The 14,343-nt window shown below is 37.9% G+C and overlaps 1 protein-coding gene across 2 annotated transcripts in view; it reads right to left on the bottom strand.

Moving 5' to 3' along the window:
* LOC136857625 (guanine nucleotide exchange protein SMCR8) overlaps positions 1–14,343 on the bottom strand; it is a 103,449-nt gene that overhangs the window by 1,637 nt on the left and 87,469 nt on the right. For both annotated transcript variants that reach the window (XM_067136418.2, XM_067136419.2), the window contains 2 exons: positions 11,436–11,622; positions 4,138–4,246 (listed from right to left, as the gene is read on the bottom strand). In XM_067136418.2, coding sequence (XP_066992519.2) covers positions 4,138–4,246; positions 11,436–11,622 — 296 coding nt within the window. The remainder of the gene's footprint in view (positions 1–4,137; positions 4,247–11,435; positions 11,623–14,343) is intronic.

Below are 14,343 nucleotides of genomic sequence, written 5' to 3'. Positions count from 1 at the left end.
GAATACTCTTGCAACATTAGCACCAAGGAGTCATGAGCTATACTAATTTTCCTGTGTCAAGGTGGTGGTGATTACTGTTTAAAGAGGAAGTAGAACTAGGCAACCATCCTCTATATAATACTAATCAAGAGGAAAAAAAAGGGAAGGGATCCGACACTTCGAAAAATGAAAGTGTCGGCCAAAGAAAGGCTAGGGCCACGAAGGGAATGAAAATGAAAGACTCCCTAGCCCTTGCAAACCTAATAGAGTCAGAGTCGGAAAAGAACAAGAGTTGACCAAGGGAGGTTATTATTTGGCGTATGGCCTCCGGAGAGGCCTGGTGCAGGTCTTTTTCTAGTAGACGGCCTATTAGGCGACCTGCATGTCTGTGAAGATGAGAGCCCTACCTAGGATGATTTCTAATGTTGAATATGCCACACACACCCAGCCCCCGAGCCATTGGAATTAACCAATTAAGGTTAAAATCCCTGACCCGGCCGGGAATCGAACCCGAGACCCTCTCAACCGAAGGCCAGTATGCTGACCATTCAGCCAACGAGTCGGATACCAAGGGAGGTTGGATAGGATAGATGAAAGTGAGGAGCCTGGCACAAGTAAGTGGAAGCAATGCCAGGACTCAGCTAAGGGCCCTGTGGTCGCCAACCTACGTTCCAAAGTTCAGAGCCCCTGGGGCCCTATTAGTCACCTCTTACAACAGGCAGGGAATACTGTGGGTATTATTCTACCGCCCCCACCTACAGGGGTTTCCTGTGTCAATACAATGTCATTCTTAACACGTTTGCCGTATTACTGAAAATGATTTCAAATAATATTTTCATCTATCACCTTTTTAACTGTGTATTAACCATTTAGATATCATTTATACAGTAGTTGCAAAGTTATGAAATCAAACTTATAATAATGTACTTTTATTTTAGCTCCAAAATTCATCTGCAATTATTGACCTTATTTTATGGTACTGGTAGTTCTTTAGTATTTTGATATGTAGGCAAGATTCCAGAGCATGGGTCAGAGCTTCTTTCTCCTCATGGAATCAGCAACAGAGGTTACTCTTCAAACATCCACATGTCACACTGTGACATTATTAAACAGTGTTCAAAAATGTCTTTTATTTATAAACAAGAAATTAATTTTACGATCATTTTAATTTCGACTATTAATGCAGGAGGAGGAAAGAATACCAAAACATACAATGGAGAAGAAGTTTGAGGGAGACCTAGAACAATGTGGATCAATTCGATGAAAAAAAAAAGTTTCCTTATTTGGCTATTTTTTGACTGCGTATACAGCATGTACATACAGTAGAATTTTGTTAACTCAAATTTGTGAATAATTCCAATTTTGCTCGTGGTTCCTTGACATTCCTATACAAAACAATGTTACAAATTCCTGTTTAATTCGAATATTGTATGGTATAAATGAATAATCTAGAGAAATGAATTTCATTTTATGGGTCCGTATTGAACTTTGATTAAACCAAATAAAATAATAAGAGAGTTATTCCACCTTTTCAATACAAATTCAATAGGGTTTATTAATTAAACATTTAATGGGACAAGTTTCGACCTATTTAAAGGGCATCTTCAGCCATATCATGTGTAGATTGTTTTAAAGATAATCTTAAAACCTATACGTTTGACACTATGAAAAATTGTTTATAGAATTTCCTGAAAACACATTTGTTGTAAGAAATTAGTTCACTTAGCTGTAGGAATATATGAGGAGAAGAAGTCTTAAAATATCCTTCGTAGTATTCAAGAACGTAGATACAATTCACAGTCTTGATGAGATGAGGAAATGGGCATATATGCATAATGTTGTTGTGGTAAAGTAGAAGTCTTATGATATTCTTCTTATCAGTGCGAAGCGTAGATACATTATAAAATCAATCATAATCTTGATGAGATGTAGAATTGAGCATATATGCAAGGTATTGACTTAGTAAAATGTGAGTTGAGCAAATATATTACTGCAGTGGAAAGGAAAATCTATATAGTTGTGTACAAGGAAACAATGTAAAAAAATATTGAAGGTATCCATGGAGATTCATCATCATCATCATCATCATCATCATTTCCCAACTCCAGTTTCCCGGGTGTGGTGTGCAAGCGCTCGCCATCTCCTTCTGTCTTCATACATCTTCTGATCCAGTACATCCTCCCATTTGTATCCTCTCTCCTTTGGTTGTGGCATCATACGCAACCATTAACCTGGCTCAAGGGAGAGAGGGTCACCTTCCCTGTTCTCCATTTGAGTAATTCTTGCCTAGCGCATCCACGCTGCGGGGGGTGAGCATCCTCCACATCAATAGGCCGGTGTGAAAGGATGGCTAAGTTCAGACAGGGACCCAGCATCACAGGGTATAACGTGGAACCCATGCCCAGGGTTACGGGCGAAGATCTTAAAGGCATCTTTGGCAGAGAAGGAGACCTTCGGAATGGCAGAGCTGGCGGATGAGGCAACCCATCCTCCCTGGGGATAATTAGAAGAGGACACCACTGCCTTGTGGAAAAGAGGGATCTTCAAAGGCTAAGGGAGTAAACCCCGAAAGAAAATCCTCACCTGTGTTAGGCCTGGCAAATCAACAGTTGAGTACGAATATACTGCTCTCAAACCTAAAACAAGCCTCGGATGGAAGAATAAATTAAATACTGGACATGACAGTTCTTCTCGTACCGTCTGAATTTATGATGGCCAAAAGCCTGATGCTCAATGGAGATACCAGAAGACACAAAACCCTCCCATGGAGATTAATGACTTTAAAAAATGAAAGTGAAAAGACACTTGAAGATATGAATTAAGTTAAACATTTTATATTCGTTGTATTAAAATGGTGGAATGAATTTTCATCTAATGCTGATATAAAATAAAGGAAAAATAAATAAAATTAGAAAAATGTAGGAAATATTAACGAAATTTAAGGGATGTAAAATATTGAAAGAAAGAAATGAAATAAGCCATTATGTGGCTCATCTTATGTAACCAAGTGTTGGACATATTAGTAAACTAATGTACTTGGAAGCAAAAGACATGAAAAAAAGAAAAATAATAAGGTTTAAAGGTTTAATAAATACCCATATAGTTATAATGAAAGGTGTTATGAATGGAGGGAAAAAACGTAAGGTGGGGCTGAAAATGAAGGAATGGGGATAAATGCTGAGGAGAGGTGGAATGAACAGAATGGAAAATTGAATTTAGATCAGTTAAATTGAAATTTTTAATAATAATGATAAAAAGGTCAAAGAGAATGTAGGTTTTTTCACATATTTCATTTTGGTTGTAATTAGAGTTTAAATATTGATCTACTTAGATATATGAAAAAATCTCTATTATATCAAGTATTAGACCTTTGTGTAATGTTTTAAGAATTTTTAGGTCTTGTTGAATATTGGTGAAATTATGGTTATAGTCATGCATATGCTGACCTACAGCCAAACATTTATTGTATTATTATTATTATTATTATTATTATTATTATTATTATTATGTATTATTAAATGTATTGTATTTAATGGCATTCTTATGTTCTGAGTATCTAGTGATGAAGTTTCTTCCTGTTTGTCCGATATAAGAAAAATTGCAATCATGACATTTGTTTCTCTAAATCAGGATATGAAAAGGTTGAAGCTCTTGGCTGCCTGAGAGCACTTTACTGTAGCAGTCTTCTATTTAGCAAACTTTGAGTCTCAGTAACCCAGAATTCCACATGAAGTTGGTTGACAGCTGGCAACAGATAAAATGAGACATTCCACAGTGTACTGAAGGGTCAAAAGGTGGGGCATGGGAACTTTTGGTGACATATCTGTCATTAATTGCAGATGGATTAAGTGACAATGGCTAGGCTTTGCTACTGACCTGAAACTGATACCAGTAATGGAATGTACACTACCTTTGTTTATAGTAAAGTGCTTGCAGTACAGTGTGCCACTGCAACTCACAGAACTACTGAAAAAGTAGGGACCATTTGGACTTTGAGATTCTGATTAGTACAGTGGGTGATACTACTTCAAATTTGTGGTTAATTTAAATTTATTTTTCTGGATCTTTCAAGGTCAAATTAACCAAGTTCTACAGTAAAAGTTGTACCTAACATATTGTAGTATTAATAAGAAAAAATAAAATCAAATGCATCCTCACCTTGTCCCTGGGGCTTATCATGTCAAGCACAGAGAGCCGTTCTGGAATGCACATTCCTATTAGCTGATAACTGGCAATATGAGACGACACTAAAATACCACGATGCCACCTGGAGAAAAAGATACAGATTTATCAGACAACTAGTGTGCAGCACTTTGTTTTTCAAGGGGATGCAAGGGTACATGTACCCCTAAAACATCTGAAAACTTCATAGGAGAGAGACATACATTTTCACAGTTTTCAAGTTGCTGCCAAACAAACTACTACGAATGAAATAAGTTAATTACTGTTATGTAAAATTAGCGCTGTATCATGGCTACACTGTTACTATAATTCCAAGTGCTGCATCCATGAGTGTTGTGGCATCATTCCTTTTCCTGAAGTTGAACGTTGGTTTCATAAAGTAATATATGCTTTCTGCGTTGTTTTAAAATATACACAGTATTTATGTATATCGTGTCAGAAGCATACATAAGTTTAAAATTAAATATAGGGAAAAAACATAAAACATAATATAAATACTTCAATGATGGAGAGCCACATTAAACTATGTGAGCCCAAAACCTTGCAACATCAAGTGCATTTGGCTTCGCTTTAACCAGGTCTTCTGTTGTGCAGCTGAATGGGCATGAACTACATTGCAGCAAATGGGCTGTGGTCTGCTCTTCTCCACATACACACAAGGTACTGTCCACTTCAAAACCTCATTTCTTCTGGTTTGCCCTGCACCGCGTAACACCAGAGCGCAGTCTATTCAGTGCTCTCCAATTCACCCAATCTGTGACTTGGCCAGGAAGGAGTTCCTCTTTTGGGGTCATCCATTGACTGATCCTCGTATGTTGACTCCTGATGCGCCATTCTTGAATTCTTGCTTGCTGTGCAGTTCCTGCAAGTGTTTCGGTTACTCTCAAGAAGCTTTTCCTACACTTAAGCCACTGGCGTGGTGGCTCATATCCAAACAAAGGGTGGCTTCCGATGTCAACACCTTTCTCTTTTCTTTCTTGGCTGCCACTTCACGGTGGATATCGGGAGGTGCTATCCCTGCAAGGCAATACACTTTTTCCAAAGGTGTAGGTCTCAAACATCCAGTAATAATGCAGCAGGTTTCGTTGAGTGCTATATCAACCACTTTGGCATGGCAAGATTTGTATCACACCGGGCATGCGTATTCAGCTGCGGAATAGCAGAGTGAAAGGGCAGACGTCCTCACTGTGTCTGGTTGTGCTCCCCAAGATGTTCCAGTTAGCTTCCGCACAATATTGTTTCTAGCAGCCACTTTCTGCTTGATGTTCAAACAATGTTTTCTGTAGGTTAAGGCACGATCCAGAGTGACTCCGAGGTACTTCGAGATAGGATTGTGTTGTAATGCTATGCCTTGCCAAGTGACCTTCAGAATTCGGGAAGCTTCTCTGTTGTTTAGATGGAAAACACAGGTTTGCGTCCTAGTTGAGTTTGGTGTTAGTTGATTCTTCTTGTAATAGCCAGCAAGAGTGTCTAGAGCTTTGGACAATGTTTGTTCAATCGCCTCGAAGTTATCCCCCTGAGAAGTGATGACACAATCATCAGCATAGATGAAACTGTTCGTCCCGGCAGGAAGAGGCTGATCATTTGTGTAAATATTGAAAAGCATTGGTGCCAACACGCTTCCCTGAGGTAGTCCGTTCTTCTGTATCCTCCACCTGCGTCTTTTTCCCTGGAACTCAACAAAGAAACTTTGATTTTGTAGTAGGTTTCTAATGGCACAAGTCAGATGAAAGTCCTTTGTCATGCTATATACCTTTCCTAGGAGAATTCGATGATTAACAGTATCATATGCTCCCGATAGATCTATAAATGCAGCTCCTGTGATTTTCCGGCTTTCAAAACCAACTTCTATGTGTTGACTTAATTTCAACACCTGCGATGTGCAGCTTTTCCGTCTCCTGAAACCAGCTTGCTGTGGAATCAGAAGTGGCTCGATTTTATCAGTTAACCTATTGAGGATTAGTCTCTCCAGAATCTTAAAAAGATGGCACAATAAGGAGATTGGTCTGTAGCTCCTAGGGTCATTTTTATCTTTGCCTGGTTTTAGAATGGCTATGACCCTAGACTTCCTCCATATTTTAGGTATCATGGAAGACTGAACGCAGTTGTTCATGAGTTCTACCAACCTGCACTTCACAGTAGGACCAACGTTCTTAATTTGTTCCATTCGAAGGTCATTGAGTCCTGCTGACTTCCCAATTTTACACTTGCTGAGAGCTAATTCCAGTTCAGTTAGTGTGAAATGCTTAGATAAATATACACAGTGAAACTTTAAAAAAGGATTCATCTACATAAACAAAGTCATCAAAAAATAAGGTCCTATGTCCTGTATAATATGCTTAAATGCCCAAAGAGTTTGGTATCAAGGTTACCTTTTTTTTTTTTTTTGTCTGTATGTATGTATGTATGTATTAATTTTCAAAAAGAAAATACTCTTTTACATCTGACCAAGTGCAAAACAGTGAAAAGTAAATACAGATGAAACAAGTGTAAGCAACAAAGAATCAGTATCAATGCTGTGTGGTAATGCAAGTAAAGACAGGCTGCCAGTTTGGAACTTGTAAGCACATCAGCAATAAGAAACACTGTCAGTATTTGCTTATCTGTTCACTGTATTTGAATATGTAAAGAGAAAAGTGGAGATGTTTTGTTGAGCTCAAACAGAGAGTACAAGAAAACAGCAGTGTACAAAAGTATTCAGAAACCACATCAATGGTAATATTATGGATCATTCCCAAAAGAGAAATCCCACTGTCAAAAGAGAACACCCAGACCTACAGCATTGTGGCGTTATTAATCTAAATACGCTTGTTATGTCATATATTTTGGACAATCTACTGTCTACGCGACATGTATTTTAATTGTGTCTCTCATCGGCACTTGTAATTTTGGTGAATTATCTCATTCCACTATCGATCTCGTCTTCACGGTCTAAATATTGTACGGAGCTGTGATATACCAGGATTAGATGAAACTGGAATTCTACTATATTTGAAGTATTGAATTAATAAAAACTTCGTATCTCGTGGACCCTGGTAATATCTGCCTTAGTACCTTGGACGCTTGGCCTACTAGTCATCTACTTTGTCTATACGAGGAGAAGTGAACCTTTTGTCACATAGTTACACTGTGTGTTATTATTTCTAAGAGTATAATTGCACTTCGGTCAGTTACATGCACTCTGATGCCATCTATGAGACTACAGTTGGTATTACAGTGGGTGGTTTGACATTGCCCACCAGGGCGAGTATCCGGTCTATGCTGTGTCGCCTCTAGCGGCGAACTCAGTAGTGTGGAGTTAGCGCTTGAACGTAGTGGAGAGAAGACGCTGTCATGAACATGGCTAATGTTCCCGCTGCAAAAACTATGCAGTCGCAGACTGGTAAAGAGTGATAACCTTAAAAAACCTTCCCACCTGGGGAATTGTGTTTTGAATGTGCAGTTTGTATAATAGTTCTTGGTGTATATAAGTAAATATGTAGCTAAGTAGGTAGTTTTATTTGGTACTTGTGAAGTGGTAGTGTTAGGTCAAATACGAGGAGAGTTATCTTGGCATAAGGCCTACTTGTAAATATGTTTAATGTATTATTTCTGTTAAAATTATTTTACTGCGTATGTATTATATTCAGTTTGGTGTGTTATATGGACGTGATGGATATCTAAGTTTGGTGATGCTGTGTTCTGCTACAAGTGTGCGTGTGGTATGTAACGGATGGCCATTATTGTGCTGAGATAATATTTGAAATTTTCAGTTTCCTTGTTGTTTAATATTGTCGTTCTCTTCGCCCAGGCTTATTTTTTTGGTTATTTGCTGGTGATTTTCTATGCTATGCCCTTATGCGTGTGTCGTTTTTCCTTGAAATTTGGTATATTTTTGTCTCTTCTATCTGATGTATTGTGGGTTCATATACATGTTTGTGGTTACTCTCTTGGGTGTGATTCGTGCTTCTTGTCGCGTGTTTTGGCTTTCAAGTGCCCGTAATTGACCTAACACTACACTTACACTTGTCTCTAATTTTTTTAAAAATTTTCATTATTATTATTATTATTATTATTATTATTATTATTATTATTATTATTATTATTATTATTATTATTATTATTATTTTCGTTAATTTAAAAACATTTTTTCTCTCTCTGTATATTTATTTAGGCTTAGCGAGTTTATTTTCATCCCGATTGCGGGCTTTTAATGAGATCCTTTTTCTAATTATTTTAGTAATCCGCATTTACCTTAACATTTGTCAACAATGCCATTATAATTTTTCATTTTAATCGGGGGCTTAGACAACCCGAGTGTGAAAGATAATGTAGCCTGGTACTTATCTTATCGCTTCTGATTGGTATTATTGTGTCATCTGCTCTGGCCTGACGGTTACATAACTTATTATTGTCATTATTGGGGATAGTGTGAAATGTCACCGGTGCGATAAGTGCATCTTGTGGATTGCTCCATGATTATTATTATGACTGTTTCTTTCTGGAACTGCAATTTTTTTTTTTTGGCTCACAGTGACATGATGTGAACCGGTTCCTTCCTGTAAATTATGTGTCGGTATTTTTATTTATTGCCTCTCCTTAACACAGTGGCGAATATAGAATATATTTTTGGGGGGGGCCAAGATTGATGTAAGGTTAGATTAAGTAATTTTAAGAGGTCAGACGATTTCTAACACTTTAGAAAGGAAAACGGAAACATTGATTTGGGCTGATACATAATACATACATACATACATACATACATACATACAGTACACCAATGGTTACAAGACGAAGTCCAGGTTTCTTGGTACACTTGCAAACTTATCAAGAACTTCTTCATCACTAACTATAATGTCTCTGTGGATAGAGAGTAAAGCAAGCCCGTTAAGCCTACTTTCAGATGTGCTCTTCCTTAAGTAAGTCTTCAGTCTCCTTAGGCTAGAGAAAATTCTTTCTACGGTTGCGATAGAAACAGGAAGAACGGCGAGTAATTTGAGAAGGGTATAAATGTTGGGGAAGAAAGTCTTGTCACATTTTTCTAGAGAACTTACAGCCATTTTGGGAAGATTTGAAGGATTTTCCTGACTCCACTTTTCTTTCCACCACATAAACTCACTTTGCACAATCTCTTTATGTGACAGATTTCCTTCGTAGAAACTAAAAGCAGCCTCCAATGAACCGAAATCTGTTACGATGCACAATTGTGGAAGGATGTTTTGTAAGGATGCAACTATTTCCTTGTGAGATTCAAAGCATTCTTTTAGTGAGTTACAAAAATCGTCCGGCTATGGCACATAAACTGCTAACTGTTGGCTCGGAATCTCAACAACGATCGAAAATTCCCATAATTTTGGTCCGGTTATTCAAGGCTTATACATTTTTTCGGGGGGGGGGGGCAGGGGGCCTGGGCCCCCCCTTATATACGCCCCTGGCATCAGTACATATGTATATATATTTTTTGGGTAACAGAAATACTATTTATTTGAGATACCATTTAATTTACATTTATTTAATTTTATTTAATGAATTTTCATCTTACCTCTTAATATTGTGTTGATTTTCTCTTGCAATTTTATTATGATTCCTCTGAGGTATTTCATTTTCTGTAAAATTGATGTATGGTGGTAACCATTATTTATTAATTATGTTTTTATTTTAATTTTATGAAAATTTTGGGTGTCATTTTGATGTTGCTTGTCCGGTAGTCCCTTGATCCACTCCTCTCTTGTTCCTTTTTGGGTTGGTTCCAGTACTCTTCCTTGCTTATTGTGTTTTTATTCTGATTTGTTATGTATTATTGCTCCTTTAATATTTATCTTGTGAACGCACGTCCTTATGACGCTCGTCATTCATTCTTTTCTTATCAAGGGGCGTTGCAGCATAATAGGACAAGGACATCAAAGTGATGAAACAGATTTCAGGTGCTATTATAGATATGAAATCTTACCAAATATAGCCACACTTCCTGCAGCTAGTTCACTATTTCAAGTCCCAGAGCACCTACTGCAATGTAGGTAAAAAATTCTTATAATTTTATATAAGTACTTTATATATGGTTGCCATTTAGTAGCGATGTAGGGACAAAACAACAAGACTGACCCTCAACAACATAACCTAAAGGGTGAAGAGAAAGAATACCAGTGCTTAAAAGAATGCGAGTATGAGAAGGAAGAGATGGGCTGCAAAAGAAAGACTCCCTAGGCTTTGGAAATCAAACACAGTGGGATTAGAAAAGAACATTAACTGACCAAGGAAGGGAGGACAGATTGATAATAGTAGTAGTTCAGTAAAAGTAGGAGCAACCTAATTCAGCTGGGACTCTGTGATTCATGTCTCAAACCTCTCATAGTTGATACAGACTCCTTAAACACACACAGCAACAGAAATCTCAACAACATGAGATAAGAACTTGACAGCCACAGCGAATGAACAAACAAACAAACAAACAAACAAACAAACAAACAAACAAACAAATAAATAATGTTATAACATGACTAGTCATACTGCCATCATAATTTCCAGCTCTAGTTTCCTGTGTGTGGTGTACGACCACATGCCATTTCTTCCTGTTGGAATATTGTTTCAGCTCCCCTATGTCCTCCCACTTGATATTCCTCTTGTTGACATCTGATTTCATTGTATCTATTCATTCCTTAGCCTCTCTAGTGGTCTCTTCCCTCTCACTTCACTTAGTAATTCCTTGCTGTTCTCTTTCTGTCCATCATCATTTCATGTCCAAACCATAGTAGTCTGCTTCTTCCTAAAAACTGAGTAACAGGTGTTTGAATGCCAGCCTCCTTCCTGTTTGCTTCGTACCTAATCTTGTCTTTCTCGATCTTTTGCTTCATTGTTCTATTGAATTTCATTTCTCTGGATTTTGCTATTAGCCTTATTGTGCAGGATACATGTTCCGAGGCCATAGAATCTGAACAACAGCATTGTGATTTTTCATTTCATAAATGTGTTCTAGTCATGTTCCTACTTTATAACTGGGCGAGTTAGCCATGCGGTTAGAGGCGCGCGGCTGTGAGCTTTCATCCGGGAGATAGTGGGTTCGAATCCCACTGTTGGCAGCCCTGAAGATGGTTTTCCGTGGTTTCCCATTTTCACACCAGGCAATGCTGGGGCTGTATCTTAATTAAAGCCACGGCCGCTTCTTTCCAACTCCTAGGCCTTTCCTCTCCCATCGTTGCCATAAGACCTACCTGTGTCGGTGCGACATATAGCAACTAGGAAAAAAAAAACCCAACCCTACTTTACAAATATGAAACAAATGTTCCAGTATAGTTTACCTGAGAGTTTTCACGACATGTGTGTCTGAAACAGGTACGAGGGGAATCAAAGCAGTGATCATGTTTCCAACTTTGTGTTCCATCTGTTCACTTCCAGCAATAACAACAGTACGTCCAATGAGGAGAGAATACAGGACATGGTGCGCTGCCTTTGGGAAGGTCTGGAAGAACTTGAGGATCTTGTGACCTGTTGACAAAACAAAACGTTCAGTCTGTCAGCTTTCCACAAAACAATCACCAATCATTTACTACCCTTATAATTTCTGGGATCAATGATGATGTTTGTTGTTGCTGAGAGTATGATGAATGAATCTATGAAGCACCTACCTTTTGTTAATTTTTTTGAACGGCTTTACGTCGCACAGACACAGATAGGTCTTATGGTGACGATGGGATAGGAAAGGGCTAGGAGTGGGAAAGAAGTGGCCGTGGCCATAATTAAGGTACAGCCCCAGCATTTGCCTGGTGTGAAAATAGGAATCCATGGAAAACCATCTTCAGGGCTACCAACAGTGGGGTTCGAACCCACTATCTCCTGGATGCAAGCTCACAGCTGCACACCCCAATCACACAGCCAACTCGCCTGGTCAAACATCTACTGTACTACTGCCATGTTTTCAGGAGTTACCAAGTACTAACACCATAAGAAAATTTAAAGGAACTAGCCAGTCTAGCTGAAGTAACTGGCATTGACTGCAATGCAGAAGCTGTCTGTGCTTGTACTGTATATGAAAATCTAGAGTATAATAATGATCTGAATGCAAACAGGGTACGGTAGACAGTGAAGAATTCTTCTGACAAGGAGAGATCAGATCCTCCATCCAACCAATTTCAACATCATTAGGCTTGGGGGATACTCAACAGTAAATCGTGCATAAGGGTTTGGGCCAATTCCTTTTTCTTTTCGATTAAGTGGAGGTGATAGAAAACTAAAAGGCAAACAAATTTTACTTAACACCTTCACTCCCGTAGAGGAGTATGGTCATTTAAGCACAGAGTCTTCTTTGGCCTGTAGAGGAGTAAGTCTTTTAGCGCTTATTCAGTGTAGCGCACTTCAATATGCTTATGTTTTCAGAGAATAGAAGAGTTCTACTTATAAGTTTTTTTTCTTCTGGTATGTGACTCGTGTGTCCTCTTTTATGGACACTGTACAGTCCACCATGTGTGTTTATTTTTACTCACTGTTTACAAGCCAATTTTGGTGGTTAAGCAAGGGACGGAGGTTGTATAATAGACAAAGCTTCAAAAGAGTAAATTTTGTAGTAATAAGAGTGGTTCCAAAAGAAGAACTATGTGTTATTTTGTGCAATAACAATACAGTAGGTGATGATTTGATAACTTCAGATAGTGAAAGTGAATGTGATTATGTGAGCAATTAAAGCGCTGGAAGAATGAATGGTAATCTGGACAGGAACAATGACTGAGTTTCATTTCTATCGTCCATTGGCTCCAATATTTGACGTACATAATATGAGTGAAAATAAAAAAAGTGAAGAAAGCAATGTTACGTCTTTTATAAAAAAAATTTCAATAATGATTGAACTCAGCAGTCAAGCAGGCAACTTTTAAAAAATGGCTGAGCCCCAGCAGTGCTGCTCAGGCAGCTGGTAGTGAAAGCGTTAACCATGTCATGTCCGCAACCTAATAATTTCAAAAAAATGGATTTATTTATTATTTATTCGTATCAGAAGTACAAAATATGTGTTCATTACATGACTTCAAACGTTCCCACCCAAAACTTAGGCACTTCAAGAGAACTTGAATTAGCTTGAGTCAAATAACTCATTGCGGAAAATAGATGAATTCCCTATTGCAATGCAACATACACATACTTGGAGAGTTACACTGCAGTCAACCACAGCGGTGACTGCTTAGTTACCGTAATTGTCTGCAAACCATGACAAACGTGATTTTAAGTCTTGTTGCAACTGTATTTCTTGTTAAAATATTATTTGACGGAATGTGAAGATATAAATGCGAATAAAAATACAGTGGTACCTCAATTATCCATTCCCAGAAACTATGTTTTCCTGGATTATTCGTTCAAATTATGTGGTGCCATGAACATTCTATTTGAATCATGTTGTAAAAATTCCGCTTTATCCGTTCCTTGAAGAAATGATTTCCTGGATCAACCGTCCAGAATTTCAGTCCCATCAATGCTAAATCTTCTATCAAGCATTTTTCAAGAAACTGGTATCTCACGAAAGGACGGCTACGACATACCTATGGATCTTGGTGTTAACGTCCCATCATTCCAATAATTAGAGCAAGTACTCTACTGGAAAAGCGAATAGTCACTGGGCTTTCAGGCAGGAATCAAAACTGTTCCTTCTTAACACAAATCTAGTATTTTAATATTATATTGTTAATATTATGGGGGGTCTTGAGATTGCCTATTACTGTTTTGGTCCTAATAAAAGACTGGGAATTTTACCGCTTTGTGTCAAAATGTCAAAAACCCCAGTTGTTTTATCCACGCAACGTTATTTAAAAAGTTTGTATCATTTCACACTCGTACTGACTTGTGCAGCGAGCGCGAATAATCATAATTTCTGAAGTTTTGAGGATATTTTCTTCTCTTTCCAATTTGATTGTAATTACCGTATAATCCCGCATACCACCTGCCACCGAATAAGACCCGCACCCTAAATTTGAGAGGGCAAAATACGTAAAAAAAAATAAAAAAATCAAATAACTTACATACCTATTTAATTTTCTTCAAATATACCACAAATATAAATTCAAACAGCTTACAATTAATAAAATCATCACAATAATCGTAAATAAAATCGGTCCAATACTCAGATCATTCACTATTCCCCAACGCCATCTGAAGTTTCACCATAGGAACTTTCGTCCTTGGCATCTTTCCACAAATAGTTGTCCCTCGCTACCATCCACTGAA

The sequence above is a fragment of the Anabrus simplex genome, chromosome 1 (genome assembly GCF_040414725.1).
Source record: "Anabrus simplex isolate iqAnaSimp1 chromosome 1, ASM4041472v1, whole genome shotgun sequence".
NCBI classification, from domain to species: Eukaryota; Metazoa; Arthropoda; class Insecta; order Orthoptera; family Tettigoniidae; genus Anabrus; species Anabrus simplex.
This window is presented reverse-complemented; position numbering and strand designations above follow the sequence as displayed.